Genomic DNA, 18,835 nt, shown 5'->3' on the forward strand with positions numbered 1-18,835 from the left:
TCTTTTACTCCCGTGGGCGAGGGGGCGTGGCGGCCAGGGAGAGCAGCCCAGGTGTAGGTAATTGGGCTCGCAGGGACTCCTGGACAATGGAGTCCCCGCTGCTCGCAGCCCTGGTCCAAGTACGTTCACCCCAGGTGACAGGCAGCCCCTTCTAACAGCTCCTGCGCTAAGTTGGCGCGCTGCGGGACCCGCGCAGCGGGTCCGGCGAGTTGCTGGTGAAAAGAACAGCAAAGAAGACCAAGGGCAGTCCAGCGTCGATCCAGGAGGCAGTAAGCAGAAAGATATCATTTGAACCTGCATTCAACTGTAATTAATTGCATAAGTATTGCAAAGTATTATTTCACTTACCTGCACCAGGCTTGGCTTGGTTCTAGAAATTACATCACTAAATAAGATTTTTGATACAAACAAATTAGTCTGAGTTCAGTCTTTGAGTGTGTGACATTATTTCTTGCCTGAGTGTGTACAACAAATGCTTAACACTACCCTCTAATAAAGCCTTACTGCTCCTGCTCGCCCACACTACCACAAATAGAGAGTAAGGTGCTATCTACTTTTACCTCTGCCTACCTTTAGGGTTCCACTGGACTCTGTGCACGCTATACCTCATTTTGGTATAGTATATACAGAGCCAGCTTTCTACAAGTGGTGAATGCTGTGGGGTATAAACATGCAGATATCAAATGTTGAATGCTGGGGATATAGCCATGCAGCTCTCAGGTGGGGAATGCTGGAGTGGTATAACCATGCAGCTCTTGGGTGGGGACCGCTACAGGGGTTTAACCATGCAGCTCTCAGGTGGTGAATGCTGGAAGGGTATGACTATGCACCTCTCAGGTGGTAATGCTGGAAGGGTATAACCTTGCAGCTCTCAGGTGGTGAATGCTGGAGTGGTATAACCATGCAGCTCTCAGATGGTGAATGCTGGAGTGGTATGACTATGCACCTCTCAGGTGGTAATGCTGGAAGGGTATAACCTTGCAGCTCTCAGGTGGTGAATGCTGGAGTGGTATAACCATGCAGCTCTCAGGTGGTGAATGCTGGAGGGGTATGACTATGCACCTCTCAGGTGGTAATGCTGGAAGGGTATAACCATGCAGCTCTCAGGTGGTGAATGTTCGAGGGGTATAACCATGCTGTGTTTAGGTGGGTGAACGCTGCAGCTCTCAGGTGGGGAATGCTGGAGGGGACATAACCATGCAGCTCTCTGGTGTTGAATGCTGTGGGGTATAAGCATACAGCGCTTAGGTTTTGAATGCTGCGGGGTATAACCATTCAACTCACATTTGTTGAATGCTGCAGGGTACGACCATACATATCTCAGGTGTTGAATGCTGTGGGGGTATAATCACGCAGCTCTCAGGTGATGAATGCTGGAGGGGTATAACCAGGCTGTGGTCAAGGTGGTGAATGCCGCAGCTCTCAGGTGGGGAATGCTGGAGGGGCAATTACCATGCAGCTCTCAGGTGGTGAACGTTGCGGGGTATAGCCATGCAGCTCTCAGGTGGTGAATGCTGTGGGTATAGCCATGCAACTCTCAGACTGTCAATGCTGCAGGGATGTAACCATGCAGCTCTCGGGTTGTGAATTACGTGGGGGTATAACCATGCAGGTCTCAGGTAATGAACACTGGAGGATATAGGTATAGCTATGCAGCTCACAAGTGGTGAATGTTGTAGAGGTATAACAATGCAGCTCGCAGGTGGTGAATGCTGGAGAGGTATAACCAAGTATCTCTCAGGTGGTAAATGCTGGAGGGGTATAACCGTGTAGCTCTCAGGTGGTAAATGCAGGAAGGGTATACCGAGGCAGCTCCCAGGTGGTGAATGCTGCTAATGCAGCTCTCAGATGATGAATGGTGGAGGGGTATAACCATGCAGCTCTCAGATGATGAATGCTGGAGGGGTATAACCATGCAGCTCTCAGGTGGTGAATGCTTCAGGGGTATAACCATGCAGCTCTCAGGTGGCGAATGCTGCAGGGTATGACCATGCAGCTCTCAGATGATGAATGCTGGAGGGGTATAGCCATGCAGCTCTCAGGTGGTGAATGCTGGAGGAGTGTAACCATGCAACTCTCAGGTTGTGAATGGCAGAGGGGCCATAACCATGCAGCTCTCAGGCTGTGAATGCTGCAGGGATATAACCATGCAGCTCCAAGAGTGTTTAAAGCTGTAGGCATGTAAGCATGCTGCTCTAAGGTGGTGAATGCTGGAGGGGTAAACCCATGTAGGTCTCAGGTGGTGAATGCTAGAGGGGTATACCCATGCAGCTCTCAGGATGTGAATGGAGGAGGGGCCATAACCATGCAGCTCTCAGGTGGTGAATGCTGGAGGGGTGTAACCATGCAGCTCTCAGGTGGCGAATGCTTCAGGGGTATAACCATGCAGCTCTCAGGCGGTGCATGCTGGAGGGGTATAACCATGCAGGTCTCAGGTGGTGAATGCTGGAGGAGTGTAACCATGCAGGTCTCAGGTGGTGAATGCTGGAGGAGTGTAACCATGCAACTCTCAGGTTGTGAATGGCAGAGGGGCCATAACCATGCAGCTCTCAGGCTGTGAATGCTGCAGGGATATAACCATGCAGCTCCAAGAGTGTTTAAAGCTGTAGGCATGTAAGCATGCTGCTCTAAGGTGGTGAATGCTGGAGGGGTAAACCCATGTAGGTCTCAGGTGGTGAATGCTAGAGGGGTATACCCATGCAGCTCTCAGGATGTGAATGGTGGAGGGGCCATAACCATGCAGCTTACAGGTGGTGAATGTGGCAGGTTATAGCCATGTAGCTCTCAGGCTGGGAATGCTGCAGGGATACACGCATGCAGCTCTCTTTTAGGGGGCCCATGGCCTGACACATGAAGCAGATCTGTATTCCTTCTAAGCTAATTGGTCTTTTCTGGCAAACTACACCCTTTCCTGAATCCTAGCCTTTGTGTTTACTCTTCCCTGATTGTTACTGTCAGCCAGCAGAGCAATGTGCTTTGTCATGGAGGCTTCTTTCATAGAACTAGACACCTTGGGGCCACTGTGTTTCCTGATGAGCACTGAGTAAAGCTACAGAATCTTGCTGTGCACTGGATCCTGTTGAGTTTGATGTTCTTACATTTGCTGATGTGTAATGTGGCATGTTTCGCAGGCAGGTCCTAAGTAGTAGTTTTTTCATGATAAAAAGTGAATAATTTGTCCATAATAACAATTATATAGGTTATCAATGACTCTGAGAAGATACACTGATGTATTAAAAATGTATGCAAAACACCCAGTACAATCATATGAAGTCTGTTTTAACCCTGACATAACCTGCACTGCTATTTAAGATTACAGGGGTGTCCCGTCTTGACGACGGGGAATGATTCAAGCATGTGAATATATTAAAGATCCAATGCTGGAGAATAAGAGTTACTGGTCGAAAGGAGACTACAAGATCCTCTTAACTCCGTGGATGTGGAGTATTTTATCTGGAGACTCTATCTACTAAAAGCAGGTGGAATATCTGGGCACATCACATTCACACTCGTACATACCAAATTGGACAGTGCGACTGGCACCAAATCATCCTTCTAAGAGACATGTCCACCATTTTGGTTACTATATTTTTTGCTAAATCTTCCAGAGTTGCAAGCAAGTATCGGAACAACCAGGGGAATTGTGTCCAAAATAACCCATCACCCCAGTAATTCCTCAATTCTAAACAGGAGCCCCACATATCATCCGGTCACTCCACCCTCTGGAGTTAAAGATGGCAAATCTGTTGGGGGAAGATGGGGGCAGAATTACTGGGTATAACCTTGGGGTTCTCATGATGCCCTGAAGGTGTGCCCAAGAATTATTTGGTTTGTTCTGTAATGGAAATGCCACTCTCCATGAGATATGGTTCACTGCACCCGCATCCTCATCAGAGGGAATCCCTGTCTTTATATTTCTATTTCTTTTCAAATAAAAATCTAAATCCCATGAAATAAAAAATATGAGCCGTAAATATGAACATGGAGTTAAAGGGAATGGCAACAAAAATTAATTTATGATAGGAATTTTGAAACTGAGGGATTTTAATGAAAAAATTGGAATTTTGGAATAGTGGTATAATATATATACCTGTAGCGGTCCAATGGCAGGTGGACGAGTTGGAGCAATAGAGGAAAAGTGGACAAGAAAGTGAAGTAGGCGTGTTTTAAAGCAAGGATAATGATCAGTGGTTGTCAATTTAGAGACAAGGACAGGAATGTTCAGGGCTGTAAGAGAGTGTGTCCCTCCTTGTCTTCGGCCCGGTAGTAATTAAAAGCTGACTTTGAAACGGCTCCCTTTGGGGCAATATATTGATGTCCTTGACAGTGAAAAACACTGATCGATTTCTGAACATTGATATCTCAAAAATGATTATTAAAACCATAAGGGCCTCCTTGTAAGGCGTGTTCCCAGCTTACATTTTACTTTACTTCACTAAGAGTATTTGCTTTTTCCAGGATGCTGTTTTTTCTGTAGATTTTTCATGCAGCATATTTATCATTGATTGTGCATACCATAAAGCGAGTACCCTGTACATGTCCATGAGTGGGTGTTTATAATGGGCCATAATTGAGAACTCTGGAGTGGAGGCTGATGGCAGTGCAGGGTTCTCACAGAGCCTGTCAGTGGGTCATGAAGGTGTTCCGAACACATGCTTATCCACTCCTTGGCCCCTCTACAGAGAGCACAGGGCAATGGCTATGTACCAATTGTGACTATATGCTAAAATGTATGAAGGAGGTGCACAGCTGCTGAAAAATTGACAGGGCAAAAGCAAAGAAAATGCAGTCCTTGCAGGTGTTTGGGTACATTTTCTGTGCGCACAGGCAATGTGGTGAATTGAAAGAAATGCAAGGAAATATGTGCAGAGGGAGAGAGGGAAACGAGGGCGTGAAAGAGGAAAGAGAGGAAGTGTAAAATATGCAGATGGATTTTGCAAAAGATTAGGGGTGGACAAGGATATGTCTCACAGAGAGGCTTTGGAGGAAGTGGTCAGAAGGGGAGAACATGAGAACAAGCATTGATCGAGCTAATAGAACGGGCTTGTTTTAGGTGTATATCTGTTATTGTGTATGTGTGAATGTTTGGATGCAATATAGCACTCTCAGACAGACACTCAAGTACAAGTTAGGTGGCCATATGTGGGAAGGACAGGATTTTAGTGTTCATGGCCACGATCCTGGAAAGGATTTTACAGTTATGCTTCTTTGGCCAGGCCCCTTTTGGAGATCCTCCACCTCCCTTATTCATCCCACTCAAATCCCTGGGAATGTTATACTCCATGCATGTGGTCACTGGAATATCTGTCCCAGGATTTGATCAGGCTCGTTCATAAAAGAGCGAGGCTAATCATGGGAATAATGTCAATAGTGGTTGCAGTGGGCAAGCAAGTGTTAAGAGCAGGGCCGGCGCTAGGCATGGGCAGTGTGGGCAGCTGCCCAGGGCCTTGCACTCAGCTGACTTGCATGGGGCCCCGCACCAGTACAACACACCGCCGGTCCTTTTGTTTCCCTGCCGATCCAACTGAAAGAAAGCAAGGGGTCTCCTTGCAATTAGGGTCCATGGGCCTCTCGGTGATGGTGTCGGGAGGCCTATGGGAGGGAGGCACTTCCTCTTGTCCCAATTTCAAGGTGACCATTCAGAGACACTGCAGGACGCCCATTGTCAGCACTTTAGTGCCCCCACAGTTTTAACATTCAGCTCACAAGCAACTCTCACACCTTCAGCCCAATAGGAGCTGTAAAAGAGGTATTTGTGGGAGGCTGAGAGGAGGAGCCCTGAATGTGTCACTTTTGCAAATTAGAGGGGCCTCTCACATTCACTTTGAGCCCAGGGCCCCACAAATCCTAGAACTGGCCCTGGTTAAGAGGTAGGATGGGCGTAAATTGGGGAGATGATTGAATTTTGAGGGATGAATTACACAGAAAAACATGCTACCACCCTGGTTGCTAGGCCTGAAAGTAAGCACGCAAAACGCTGTTTAGTAGAAAGGCACCGGGTATCTTTATTGGTGTTCACACATTTTCTGATTTCCTGATGAAAACGTTGGCCTCCTCTGTCAGCTACCACAGATTGACATCCGCGGTTTGCCTCTGTAGATCTTCAGTCGCAGACAGCTGCCTGTAGTGTATGTAGAGTGTGCCCTCTAGTGGTAATGCTTTGACAGAGCAGCGCAGGACACTGCCAGGAACTTCTCCCAGGCTGCATGCACTGCAGGGGTAAAGGCGACTCCCATCTTGCGGGCCAAGACGATCACCAGGCAGTTTCCAAGGAGCTGAGGAGGGAAGCAAAGGGGGCTGTTAATGAGTTGTCACAGGCCAAACAACCCTAGAATCAGCGCTTATGTGCGCATGAGATGGTTATGAAAGGCTCATCTCCCGAGTGGCATAACATTCTCTCTGTCCCAGATGTAGGGGTGACAAGATTTTGAAAACTAAAAACCGTGACATTCTATAAACAATTATAAAACTACAATTTTGCATCGACCTAAAGGCACAGAATGATGCAATTGACAGCGATCCGCTGACCACCATGAAAATCACAGTGAGGAACTTTTGGGAATTAAATGCAACTTTAGTATACAGTATCACCAGGGGCACAACTAGCTCCGAACTTCAGGAGGTGGGGGCTAAGACTCCCAACCAGGGCTGGCTCGAGGCGCTGGATGAGGTTGTTACGATAGCCTTTTTTGGCGCTCTCCTCCCCTATAACCTCCTTCGCCATGAATTTAGACGATGACAAGGGAAAATTAATTATTTATTTATTTTTTCCTTATCATCGTCAGTCAAAATCCTTTAAGGAAAACGGGCTGCATTTAAAAAAATAAAACTGCTGTATTTAAAAGCAGTCCAAGACATAGAGGTCTGCTGAGCCCAGCAGGCCACCATACCTGGGAGGGCCAGCCATTCCTAACCGGGTCACAAATTGCAAGTGCCTCATTACCATGCATGAGGCATGAAAATTGCGACCCCATTAGGAATCGCTAACAGTGTCTCAGACACTGTTGTACATGTCATTTTGTGACTCGCAAATTGCGACTCGCAATTGAGCACAATTTGTGAGTCGCTAAATGACATGGTCCTACATCTGGCCCTAAGTGCATGTCAGGGCCTTCGGTCAGGTGTGATGGCATGTGTTCTGTGTCCCTGCTGCTGAGAATGACTGGGCTAGCGGCTTTCTCATTTAGACAGTTCAAGTCCCCATAGCCAATGATGGTGTCTTAATAGAAGCATGTCAGGGCCTGCAGTTTGCCATAGGTAACCTCCCATCCATATGCTTTTAGAGCCCTTGCCCATAAGGCAAGAATAACCTCCAATATGCCAGACCAGCAGCACACTTGCACGCACAACATGCATAAAGTAACACACACACACACACATTCTAACCATATCTTTTGCACTCTTTCATACATTTGCACTCTGTCACACTCACACACAGACACACTTCCCCTCACACTTCTTTTAGTCAATCTGCTTTTATTGTTTTAGTAAAGTGCACTTCCTTAAAATAACTGCACGGGGCTTATATTTGGTTTTATGTGTGGATCAAGTGGTTACAATATTGAAAATGAAGTAATCCATGTTTTAACATGTAATATCACAGCGTCCAACTGATCTTATGAAATTCTTGACTTCTTCAGCAACCATGAATTTTTATCAAGTAACACTTTGAATTTTGGGGTTTTTGAGAAGAATTTAAAATGTAAATAAATAAAACCTACATGTTTCGTAATGAAACATTGAGGTGAATGGAAATCCAGGAATAGCTGAAGTTGTCACACAATCCTCTCTCCAGCACCATACTTCAAAGCCTCAGCCCTAGTCTCCCTCCTCGTGCCATCCCACATTCTCAGTCCACTCTCCCTTCTTGCACCTGCCCCGCTGTTGCAGATGGAATTAGGTAGGCATCTAGTACTATGGAAAGAGCAGGTATTCTGTGGGTGCTTTTGTAGAAATATGTGTATATTCATGAGAGATGTGTAATTTTTATATGTGCAGTGTAATAGGTGTGCTCATGTAAGTGCGGAGTGATGGTGAAAATTGTGAGTGTGTTAATGTGACTGTCGGTTGAGCTGCATGAATGCAATGTGTAGAGGAGGACCCATGTGAGCAGGTCCGGACTGGGAATGGAAACCGGCCCTGGCAAACTGCTCTGCCAGCCCCCCTTTAGGGCAGAGGGGGTGCGGCCGAGCTGCTTGCTAGGGCCGGTTTCGGACAATTTTGTTACCGGGGGGCGATATTGCCACCCCTGGTAACAAAAACGGCCCCCCAGAGGCTCAAAACCAGCCCTCACCCTAGCGGCCCACCGGGGAAACGCCCGGTGCCCACTACGGCCAGTCCAGCCCTGCATGTGAGTGTTGGGTGAGAGTAGTGCATGCAGAGTGAGAGGAATGAGTGCAGGGTGGTGTGAGTGGTGTAAATGCAGGGTGAGTGGTGTTCCTGTGTGTGGTGCAGGGTGAACGGCAAGAATGAAGAGTGATCTGTGAGAGTGAATGGTGAGTGCATGGTGAGAGAAGTTAGTGCTGAGTGAATGGTGTGTCCCTAAGAGTTCTGGCAGACTATTGTTCCTGTGTGCAGACAGGATGAAGAGAGTGCCTGTATGAATGCAGGCTAAGAGGTTAGTCCCTGTGAGTGCAGGGTGAGAGGAAAAAACGAAGGGTGAGTGGTGTGGCTCCAGGGGGAGTGCTGTGCTTGTTTGTGTGGTGTGAGTCCAGCGTGAGTGATGTGCCCTTGTGAGTGAAGGGTGAGCTGTGTGAGTGACAGGAGTGCCTATGTGAGTGCACAGTGAGCGATGTGACATTGTGAGAGTAGGTGGTGAGTGGTGTGAGTGCAGTGTGATCACTATGAGTGCAGAGTGAGCAGCTGTGTTCATATGGCCGCAGGGTAAGTGAAGGGAGAACGGCATGAGTTCATGGTGAGGGGCAAGAGTGCAGTGAGGTCGCTTTGAGTGCAGGGTGTATGGTGTGCTTGTGTGAGTGCAGGGTAAGAGGAGGATGAATGGTTTAAGTGCAGGGTAACAGCATGAATTCAGTGTGATCACTGTGAGTGTAAGGTGAGTGGTGAAAATGACAAGTGAGTGGAGTGTCATGTGCATGCAGCGTGAGCGGTGTTCTTATGTGAGTGCTGGGTAGGAGAAGGGGGAATGGCGTGCATGTATGGTGAGCAGTGTGAGTGCAGTGTGATCGCTGTGAGTGCAGGGTGACCGATGGGAACGAAGAGTGAATTGTTTGCATGCAGGATGTATTCCAAGACACCTGGATTAACTCAACATTGTATTGACGACTGGTGTAGGGTTTCAGATATAAGTTAAACTATGGCATCAATCAGGGATGAAGGGTGGGAGAAATTAATAATGTGCAGATCCTGCAACAAACTTTCAGTCTCCTGATTAGGGTTGTCAGCTGATCACATTTCTACCGGCATCACCGGTATTTTGATGTTCCAGCCAGTACAAAAATAAGCAAAATCACCTAAAGCAGGTATTTTTTATCACTTTTCTGTGCATACTTCAAACAGCAAATATAAATAGAAAGCACTTTTAAATGTGTTCTAGGGCTGCATTAACGATCCATAACTAATAATTAAAGGAAACAAAGACAGAAAAGTCATATTATAAATGAATACACACCATTGTCTTTACAGCCCTATCTAGTGTCAAGGCGAGGCCTAAGCAGACTGTTTAAACAACAACAAATGGCCGGTATTTTTCTTTTGGAAAGGTGGCATCCCTGATTGTGAGATTCCTTTTCACTAAATGCATTCTCCTACTGTGGCAGTAACAGTAAAATACAAATGTGAGGAATAGACGGAGTGGGGACCGGGGGAGACAAAAACCCACAGCAAGTGCAACCCGGGCTGAGACACACTACGGGGGCAGGGGAAATGGGGGGGGGGTTACAGTTCTTTTAGCCCTATGGGCATTGCGCGTCTGGTATCACCTCCTGACAGTAAAATTACTTGCTGTTAGGAGTTGCTAATTCTCCACTAGAAAACATGAAAACATTCTTCCCTCTGTGTTCAGTTGGCCCTCTCTGAAAACCAGGACAAGTGCTAAATTTGCTTAAATTAGCTAGGACAGGTGGTGAAAACCCAATTCTGTCCTGGCAAATCCAGGACGCCTGCTCACCCTCCCTTGATGCGAGGTCTCAGGTGTGCTCTGTCTCCGGCCGTCACTCAAGGGCCGTTCTGTCTTTCTCGGATCAGCTCCCAGAGGGTTGTTCCCTCTCAGGACAGTCTTCAGAGTGCGCCCCCTTTCTCTCCAGAGTGTTAGCCTTCAGAAAAGTGTTCTTTCTCTCTCACTAACCACCTAGATTTCGGTCTCTCTCCTCTTCTCTCTTTTTCAGCCACACTCAGTGAGGAATTCTCACTTTCTTCCCGGTGTCTATGCTCACAGGTTTTTTATGCTACATTGCTCCATCTCGCCAGAGCGCCATAGTTTCAATTCTGGACTTTCATTTGATAACGAAATGTGTGTTGGACCTTGAAGTTCTGAGTTGCTTCTGTTGAACCAAATAATCTGCCAGCTGTTAACATCGATGTGACTCAGAAAAGCCCGCAATGGGAACCTGCCGTCCTGACGATAATGTGTGAAGTGGCCACGCTGAGGGAGGTGAGGTGTCTAGCCCTTCTCTGTTTATTTCTCGAACTGTCTCTGTCAGGGTTCTTTTTCTCCCGGCCTTCGTCGGCTCGTTCCTCAGGCTAGCGTTTGTTACTCAGGATTTTTTTTTGTTCTTAGTTTCATTGGACCTAGACATCCATCTAGAATGCTGGAGAGATTAAAGGATGACGAAACCGCCATTGCACTGGCCTGTGTACACGCTGAAAGCCCATTAGTAAATGCATTGGGACTTAAAGCCCTTTGGTTTTAGGCCAGGTCTTGGGAGTGCCTGCTAGGTTCGGTACCGACATAAAAAGAGATGCACTGTACTGTTTTTTTCTATTTTGACATACAACCACCTGATGTATATCAATATACTCCAAACACGCACGCGCGCACACGCAGACACACGCGCGCACACACACGCACGCACGCACTCTGTCTCTGACAGACGTGAGGCTTCTCTTCCTCAGGTGTGCCAGTCCTCACAATGGTGTTTCCCCCGCCGCAGTTTTCTCCTCACCTGGAAGTTCTGAGGATCCACGTGCAGTGTCTCCGCGTGCAGCTCGCTCAGTTTGGCCAAGGTGTGCTTGATGTCATCGAGGTGGTGGACGGCTCCTCCCAGGGCGGACAAGACCTTCTTGCCGTGGGCGGCAACCTTGGCATTGCAAGCGATGGCGGCTGGGGTGGAAAGATCCCCGAAGTTGCTGAAGTACCTCTGGGTCCAGGGGAAGACGACCAGCACCCTAAGAGAGGGAGGCAGGAGGGAGGCAGCAGGCAGTCAATACTGCTGACATGCAACTGTCTCTGTTTTGAAAAAATACACAATCAACTTCTGCTGAAAATACCCAATACATTTAGGCCCCCAACCCTGCACCTTTTGTGAGCCTTTCTGACTCGATAGTGATCGCTCTATGATCACCGGCAATCACTTGGGATAGTTTACCAGAAAATGTCGTCAGCTGGTGAGGTATCTCTGGAAAACATGTAAGAGAAATCTGCTGAAATAACTTCAGATGAAGAGGCCATGGCTGAGATAACTTGGGGGACTATCAGGCTACGAAAGTGGAGAGGTGGAGACGTAAAGGAAGTAAATGAGTGGAGCATGGTGTGAGAAATCATTTTGCTGTAAATACCTGGCCAGAGTTTCTTGCCCATCAGCCGCCGCGTCCACCTTTGCCCACACAGAGGTGATGGCGGCCTTCTCTTCAGCTGTCCACTGGACCATCTTTGCTGGCGGTGCTGGGAGGTTTGTTGAGTCAGAGTCTGCTGCTGGAAGCTGCTGCTGCTGAAGACTGCTGAGACCCCAGAGATTTATATGGCCGGCGGCCAAGACCCACCCACGGTGTCCCATTCTGCTGAGTCACGCTGGACCCTCTTATCTCCTCAGGGCCCAGGGGGGCTCTGCAGCCCTCATTGCTCTGCCCTTTCTGACGTCTTCTTGCAAAAAAAAAAATATTTTTGTCACGTCCGCACGACTGGCACTCCAATATACAATCTTTTAAGGAGACAAGTCTGCGGGTTTGGAGGGTAATAAAATCAATTGAGCTCTTGCAATAAGAATATGGGCACCAGGCGACTTGCTGTCATAAGAGACACCATGTACCAGTTCAAAGCATTCCTTTTACAAATCATTGTTTTAAGTGCGTCACCCCAATTGGTAAGTCATGCTCCCCTCACAAAAGACGAACAGAACATAGATACACATATTGTGATGCTACATGGAAAGTTTCCCAGCCATTATAGTTTACCAATGTATAAAAGGCTCAGGGTGACATAATTTACCATTTACCAGACCAATCATCCTATAGCCTATGTTTCCCAGTGTTATCAGGAGTGTAACCCTGTAGCTCTCAGTTGGTGAATGTTGTGGGGTATAACCATGCGCCTCTCAGGTGGTGAATGTTAGAGGGGTACAGCCATGTGCCTCTCATGTGGTGAATATTGGAGGGGTAGAACTATGCAGCTCGCAGGTGGTGAATGCTGGAGGGGTACAACCCTGCTGCTTGCAAGTGGTGTAGGAAGCTGGGTTTCTGTCACAATAACCCCCCCACTTTTTGCCAGATTTCTGATGCACTTTGACTTGATGTGCCCTGGGTCCCTGCCAATCAGGTTCGCAGGGCCTGTGTTCTTTCCCCAAACTGTACCTTTGTACCCCCAATTGGTATCTCTCTGGCCACATGTACGTCGCTTGTAAAAGGTACCATGGGTACCAAGGGCACTGTGACCAGGGAAGGACTCAAAGGGCTGCAGCACATATTGTGCCACCCTTAGAGGTCCTGTACCTTAACATACACACACTGCCATTGCAGGCTGTGTGTTTTGGTGCGGAGAAAAGCGAAGAGTCGACATGGCACACATACCTGTATGCCATGCCTGCAACCCACTGCCTATGGTATAGGTAAGCCACCCCTCGATCTGGGTGCACTATACCACTGGTGAGGGTACAGGTGCATGGGCACTGTACCCCTACAGTGTCTAAGTCCATTCTTAGACATTGTAAGTGCAGTAAAGATATAAAAGAGTATATGGTCTGGGAGTTTGTCATTACAAACTCCACAGCACCATAATGGCTTTACTAAATTCTGGGAAGTTTGGTATCAAACTTCTCAGCATAATAAACCCACACTTATGCCAGTGTGGGATTTATTATACAATGTATTCAGAGGGCATCTTAGAGATCCCCCTGAAAAACGACCAGCCTCTGGTGGGTTCCCTGACTGGTACACACCAGCCTGCCACCACGAGACATGTTTCTTGACCCCTGGGGTGGGAGCCTTCGCTCCCTGAGCCCAGGAACAATGCTTTTCCTAGGTGGAGGTGGTCACACCTTCCCTGGTCAGGAAGAGCCATCTGTAACAGGGGAGCTTCAAAGGCCTTGCCGCCTTTGTAATGAGACCTACAGCCTCTCCTGCTATCAGGACCAGGCCCCCTTCCTGTCTCCCCGCCTTCACGGCAGGAAGGCAGGCAGGAAAAATTAGAGCAGCCCAGAAGGTGTGCCCACCTCTGCCAATCCCACCCCTCAGGTGGGGAAGGCAAGGTGAAGCCCCCTCTTCAGTGCCCGCCTTCTTGCAGATGGCAGGCACTCTCGAATCAGGATCAGGGATTGTGACCACTACCCCACGTGGGGTGAGCACTCTAAGGGTGTAGTCACCCTAAGACTCCAAGACCCCTTTAACGCCCCCTAAATATAGTATTTAGGGAGCAGCCCTGAACCAAGAAGGCAGATTCCCGCAACCTACGAAGAAGGATGAAAGAAAATGCCCAGCAGAGGAGACAGTAGAGAACAACTGACTCGGACCCAGCCCTACCGGCTTGTCTGCAGTTTTCCAGAGATCCTGCGCCAAAAGTTGCCTTGTCCTGCACCCAGTGACATCGAGAACCTCTGGGAGTACTGACTGCCTTCAAGAAAGACAGAATCTCCTGTGAACAGCAGCTCTGTTCAAAAGAAACAGCCAAGAAATGCTCAGAACCTACTGAGGACAAGGAAACCCGATGCCTGGAATCACCACTGCACCCAACACCTACATCTCGAGTCCGCACTAGTCCCAGCGCTCCAGAGTCAGAGTCCACCATGGGTTGACCCCTCCAGGACTCCCCAACGTCGCCTGCAGCCTCTGCACGGAGACCCCCCCAACCGCGTGTGGCCTGGTATGGTGAAATCCAACCTCAAAAGACAACCCTGCATCCAGCTGCCCTGTGCCCTGGAGAAGATAACCTGAGGTGCACCTATGTCCTGAGCCCTCCAACTTACCTGCCCAGCTGTTGGTTCCTCCCGGGAGTCTTCCTGGACCGAGTCTGCAGCTAAAAACCAAAACCAGCAATCCCCATTGAAAACAATAGAGTACCAGACTTCAAAACAGCACCCTGCACCCGGCCGCCCCAGTGCAGCTGTGGGTGCACCTTGTGTGCTAAATCAGATCCCCCTTTGCCCTGAGCCTAACACCAGGAGCTTTGCTCTCACAACCTTGTGGCCTGCTCCTGAGCAGCCACCAACCGGAGGCCCCATATCCCCCTCTGGATAACATTAGGCCTCAGCACTCTGCACCCAGCCGCCCTAGTGCAGCTCAGGGTGTTCTGAGAGTGCATCCAGGACCCTGGGGGAACCCTGGTTCTAACCCCAGATTACCAACTCCCACAAACAAGTACACACCTGCAAACCGATAACTTTATTTCCTCCCATAGGATCGCATTGACTGCTTATCTTTGAAAATTCTTCTAAGTGTGGAGTTGGTTTGTAAGAAAACTTGAAAAACTGCAAATGTTCCAAAAGTGAATTACTTACCTTTTGTCTAGGAAATGTCTCAGTGTGATATCTAGGCATCTCAAGTGTGATATCTAGGCATATCACACTGATTAGCAAAAGTAACTTAAAAAGTAACCCAAGAAGTAACAAGTATTGTAATCTACAAAGTAACTGAAAAGTAATTCTGATCATTGACGTACCTGTAAATCAACCAACGGCATTTGAACCTGCATTCAACTGTAATTAATTGCATAAGTATTGCAAAGTATTATTTCACTTACCTGCACCAGGCTTGGCTTGGTTCTAGAAATTACATCACTAAATATGATTTTTGATACAAACAAATTAGTCTGAGTTCAGTCTTTGAGTGTGTGACATTATTTCTTGCCTGAGTGTGTACAACAAATGCTTAACACTACCCTCTAATAAAGCCTTACTGCTCCTGCTCGCCCACACTACCACAAATAGAGAGTAAGGTGCTATCTACTTTTACCTCTGCCTACCTTTAGGGTTCCACTGGACTCTGTGCACGCTATACTTCATTTTGGTATAGTATATACAGAGCCAGCTTCCTACAAGTGGTGAATGCTGTGGGGTATAAACATGCAGATATCAAATGTTGAATGCTGGGGATATAGCCATGCAGCTCTCAGATGGTGAATGCTGGAGTGGTATAACCATGCAGCTCTCAGATGGTGAATGCTGGAGTGGTATAACCATGCAGCTCTCGGGTGGTGACCGTTACAGGGGTTTAACCATGCAGCTCTCAGGTGGTGAATACTGGAGGGCTATGACTATGCACCTCTCAGGTGGTAATGCTGGAAGGGTATAACCATGCAGCTCTCAGGTGGTAAATGTTGGAGGGGTATAACCATGCTGTGTTTAGGTGGGTGAACGCTGCAGCTCTCAGGTGGGGAATGCTGGAGGGGACATAACCATGCAGCTCTCTGGTGTTGAATGTTGTGGGGTATAAGCATACAGCGCTTAGGTTTTGAATGCTGCGGGGTATAACCATTCAGCTCACATGTGTTGAATGCTGCAGGGTACGACCATACATATCTCAGGTGTTGAATGCTGTGGGGGATAACCACGCAACTCTCAGGTGGTGAATGCTGCGGGGTATAACCATTCAGCTCACATGTGTTGAATGCTGCAGGGTACGACCATATATATCTCAGGTGTTGAATGCTGTGGGGGTATAATCACGCAGCTCTCAGGTGATGAATGCTTGAGGGGTATAACCAGGCTGTGGTCAGGGTGGTGAATGCCGCAGCTCTCAGGTGGGGAATGCTGGAGGGGCAATTACCATGCAGCTCTCAGGTGGTGAACGTTGCGGGGTATAGCCATGCAGCTCTCAGGTGGTGAATGCTGTGGGTATAGCCATGCAGCTCTCAGACTGTCAATGCTGCAGGGATGTAACCATGCAGCTCTCGGGTTGTGAATTACGTGGGGGTATAACCATTCAGGTCTCAGGTAATGAACACTGGAGGATATGGGTATAGCTATGCAGCTCGCAAGTGGTGAATGTTGTAGAGGTATAACAATGCATCTCGCAGGTGGTGAATGCTGGAGAGGTATAACCAAGTATCTCTCAGGTGGTAAATGCTGGAGGGGTATAACCGTGTAGCTCTCAGGTGGTAAATGCAGGAAGGGTATACCGAGGCAGCTCCCAGGTGGTGAATGCTGCTAATGCAGCTCTCAGATGATGAAGGCTGGAGGGGTATAGCCATGCAGCTCTCAGGTGGTGAATGCTGCAGCGGTATAGCCATGCAGCTCCCAGGTTGCGAATGCTGCAGGGTATGACCATGCAGCTCTCAGATGATGAATGCTGGAGGGGTATAGCCATGCAGCTCTCAGGCAGTGAATGCTGGAGGGGTATAACCATGCAGCTCTCAGGTGGTGAATGCTTCAGGGGTATGACCATGCAGGTCTCAGGCAGTGAATGCTGGAGGAGTGTAACCATGCATCTCTCAGGCTGTGAATGCTGCAGGGATATAACCATGCAGCTCCCAGGTGGCGAATGCTGCAGGGTATGACCATGCAGCTCTCAGATGATGAATGCTGGAGGGGTATAGCCATGCAACTCTCAGGTGGTGAATGCTTCAGGGGTATAACCATGCAGGTCTCAGGTGGTGAATGCTGGAGGAGTGTAACCATGCAACTCTCAGGTTGTGAATGGCGGAGGGGCCATAACCATGCAGCTCTCAGGCTGTGAATGCTGCAGGGATATAACCATGCAGCTCCTAGAGTGTTTAAAGCTGTAGGCATGTAAGCATGCTGCTCTAAGGTGGTGAATGCTGGAGGGGTAAAACCATGTAGGTCTCAGGTGGTGAATGATGGAGGGGTATACCCATGCAGCTTTCAGGATGTGAATGGTGGAGGGGCCATAACCATGCAGCTCTCAGGTGGTGAATGCTACCGGGGTATAACCATGCAGCTTACAGGTGGTGAATGTTGCAGGTTATAGCCATGCAGCTCTCAGGCTGTGAATGCTGCAGGGATACACGCATGCAGCTCTCGCGTTGTGAATTATGTGGGGCCATAGCCATGCAGCTCTCATGTGGTGAATGGAGGAGGGGGATGACCATACAGCTCTCAGGTGGTAAATGCTGAAGGAGTATAACCATGCAGCTCTCAGGTGGTGAACGCTACAGGGGTATAACCATGCAGCTCTCCGGTGGTGAGCCCTGCAGGGGTATAACCATGCAGATCTCAGGTGGTAAATCCTGGAGTAGTATAACCATACCGTCTAGGTGGTGAATGCTGGAGGGGCTTAACCATGCAGCCCTCAGGCTGTGAATGCAGGAGGAGTATAACCATGCAGCTCCCAGGTGGCGAGTGCTTCAGGGTGTCGTGTAATTCCTCTAAACCCATATAGGTTCTGCGAGTTTAGACAACATAGACTGTGGAATTGGTGTCCAGACTGATTCTAGATACCCCCACCGGGTATGTTGGCCTGTGTACCTGCTAGCTCACAGTGCCACTAGAAACCCCTCTTACCAAGGAGAGAATAGTTCTTGGCAACTATCGAACATGACAACTCTGTCCCATCAGGGATCGTGGAAACAGTGCAATACTGTTCGCTCAGTCACTCGTGTTCACTTTGTCTCAGAGAGATACACAGAATAAACGGTGGGGACGTTTTGAATAAGCATTTTTTTAACCAGTGTCATTCTAGGGTAAAATAGGTGTGCTGAAACAACCATAAGACAGAAACAGATATAAATTATTATAAGCACCAACAGAGTAAAAGGATGGTAGATTCATATTATAGTGCTAAAACAATGCATACAGGCAGGTGTAAAACTATATGACAGTAATAATTCGTACTCTTACGATGCGACCCTAACTAGATGTACCTAAGTGTACCTAGCATGTCTGTCGGTGTAGAGCCAAGAATCCCTCTAGGATAAAGTCAACCCCACTACCTGAAGTGAGAGACTGAGGGATGCCGTCTTGGTCTTGAGATGGACACCCCGCGAGGGATGTCAGACCACTGCGAGCTGGAGTGTCTGCATGCAGGAACCTCAGCGTTTCTCGTCAGTGTGTCTGCATGGAAGTCCTTTTTCTCCTCTCCCTGCCTCAGCAAAGAAATGGTATTTATATACCCAAATAGGTACCCTCAGGGGATCTACCTTGCTGTCTCTTGTTGGACTTAGGTGATGAATGCTGGACGGGTATAACCATGCAGCTCTCAGGTGGTGAACGCTGTAGGGTATAACCATGCAGCTCTGAGGTGATGACTGCTGGACGGGTATAACCATGCAGCTCTCAGGTGGTGAATGCTGGAGGGTATAACCATGCAGCTCTGAGGTGATGAATGCTGGAGGGGTAGAACCATGCAGCTCTCAGGTGGTGAATGCTGGAGGGGTATAACCATGCAGCTCTCAGGTTGTGAATGCTGCAGGGGCATGACCATGCAGCTCTCAGGTGGTGAATGCTGGAGGGGTATAACCATTCAGCTCTCAGGTTGCGAATGCTGCAGGGGCATA

General features: G+C 48.3%; 1 protein-coding gene across 1 annotated transcript; it reads right to left on the bottom strand.

Annotated features, from left to right (window-relative positions):
* Positions 1 to 5,980: 5,980 nt before the first annotated feature.
* On the bottom strand, positions 5,981 to 11,840 carry LOC146811618 (hemoglobin subunit beta-2-like). The gene is made up of 3 exons (XM_085618595.1): positions 11,734 to 11,840; positions 11,121 to 11,343; positions 5,981 to 6,275 (listed from the first exon to the last, which is right to left on the bottom strand). The coding sequence occupies exons 1-3, from the start codon at positions 11,823 to 11,825 to the stop codon at positions 6,147 to 6,149; spliced, it is 444 nt and encodes a 147-aa protein (XP_085474721.1). The 5' UTR covers positions 11,826 to 11,840; the 3' UTR covers positions 5,981 to 6,146.
* Positions 11,841 to 18,835: the final 6,995 nt, after the last annotated feature.

This window comes from Triturus cristatus, chromosome 7 (genome assembly GCF_964204655.1).
Source record: "Triturus cristatus chromosome 7, aTriCri1.1, whole genome shotgun sequence".
Taxonomy (NCBI): domain Eukaryota; kingdom Metazoa; phylum Chordata; class Amphibia; order Caudata; family Salamandridae; genus Triturus; species Triturus cristatus.

Excerpts from the sequence above, each read along its gene's own strand:
- LOC146811618 (XM_085618595.1), bottom strand. The coding sequence starts at position 11,825 with ATGGTCCAGTGGACAGCTGAAGAGAAGGCCGCCATCACCTCTGTGTGG. Across the intron at positions 11,344-11,733 it reads GGGCAAGAAACTCTGGCCAG|GGTGCTGGTCGTCTTCCCCT; the intron begins GTATTTACAGCA and ends TCCCTCTCTTAG. Across the intron at positions 6,276-11,120 it reads TGGATCCTCAGAACTTCCAG|CTCCTTGGAAACTGCCTGGT; the intron begins GTGAGGAGAAAA and ends TTCCCTCCTCAG.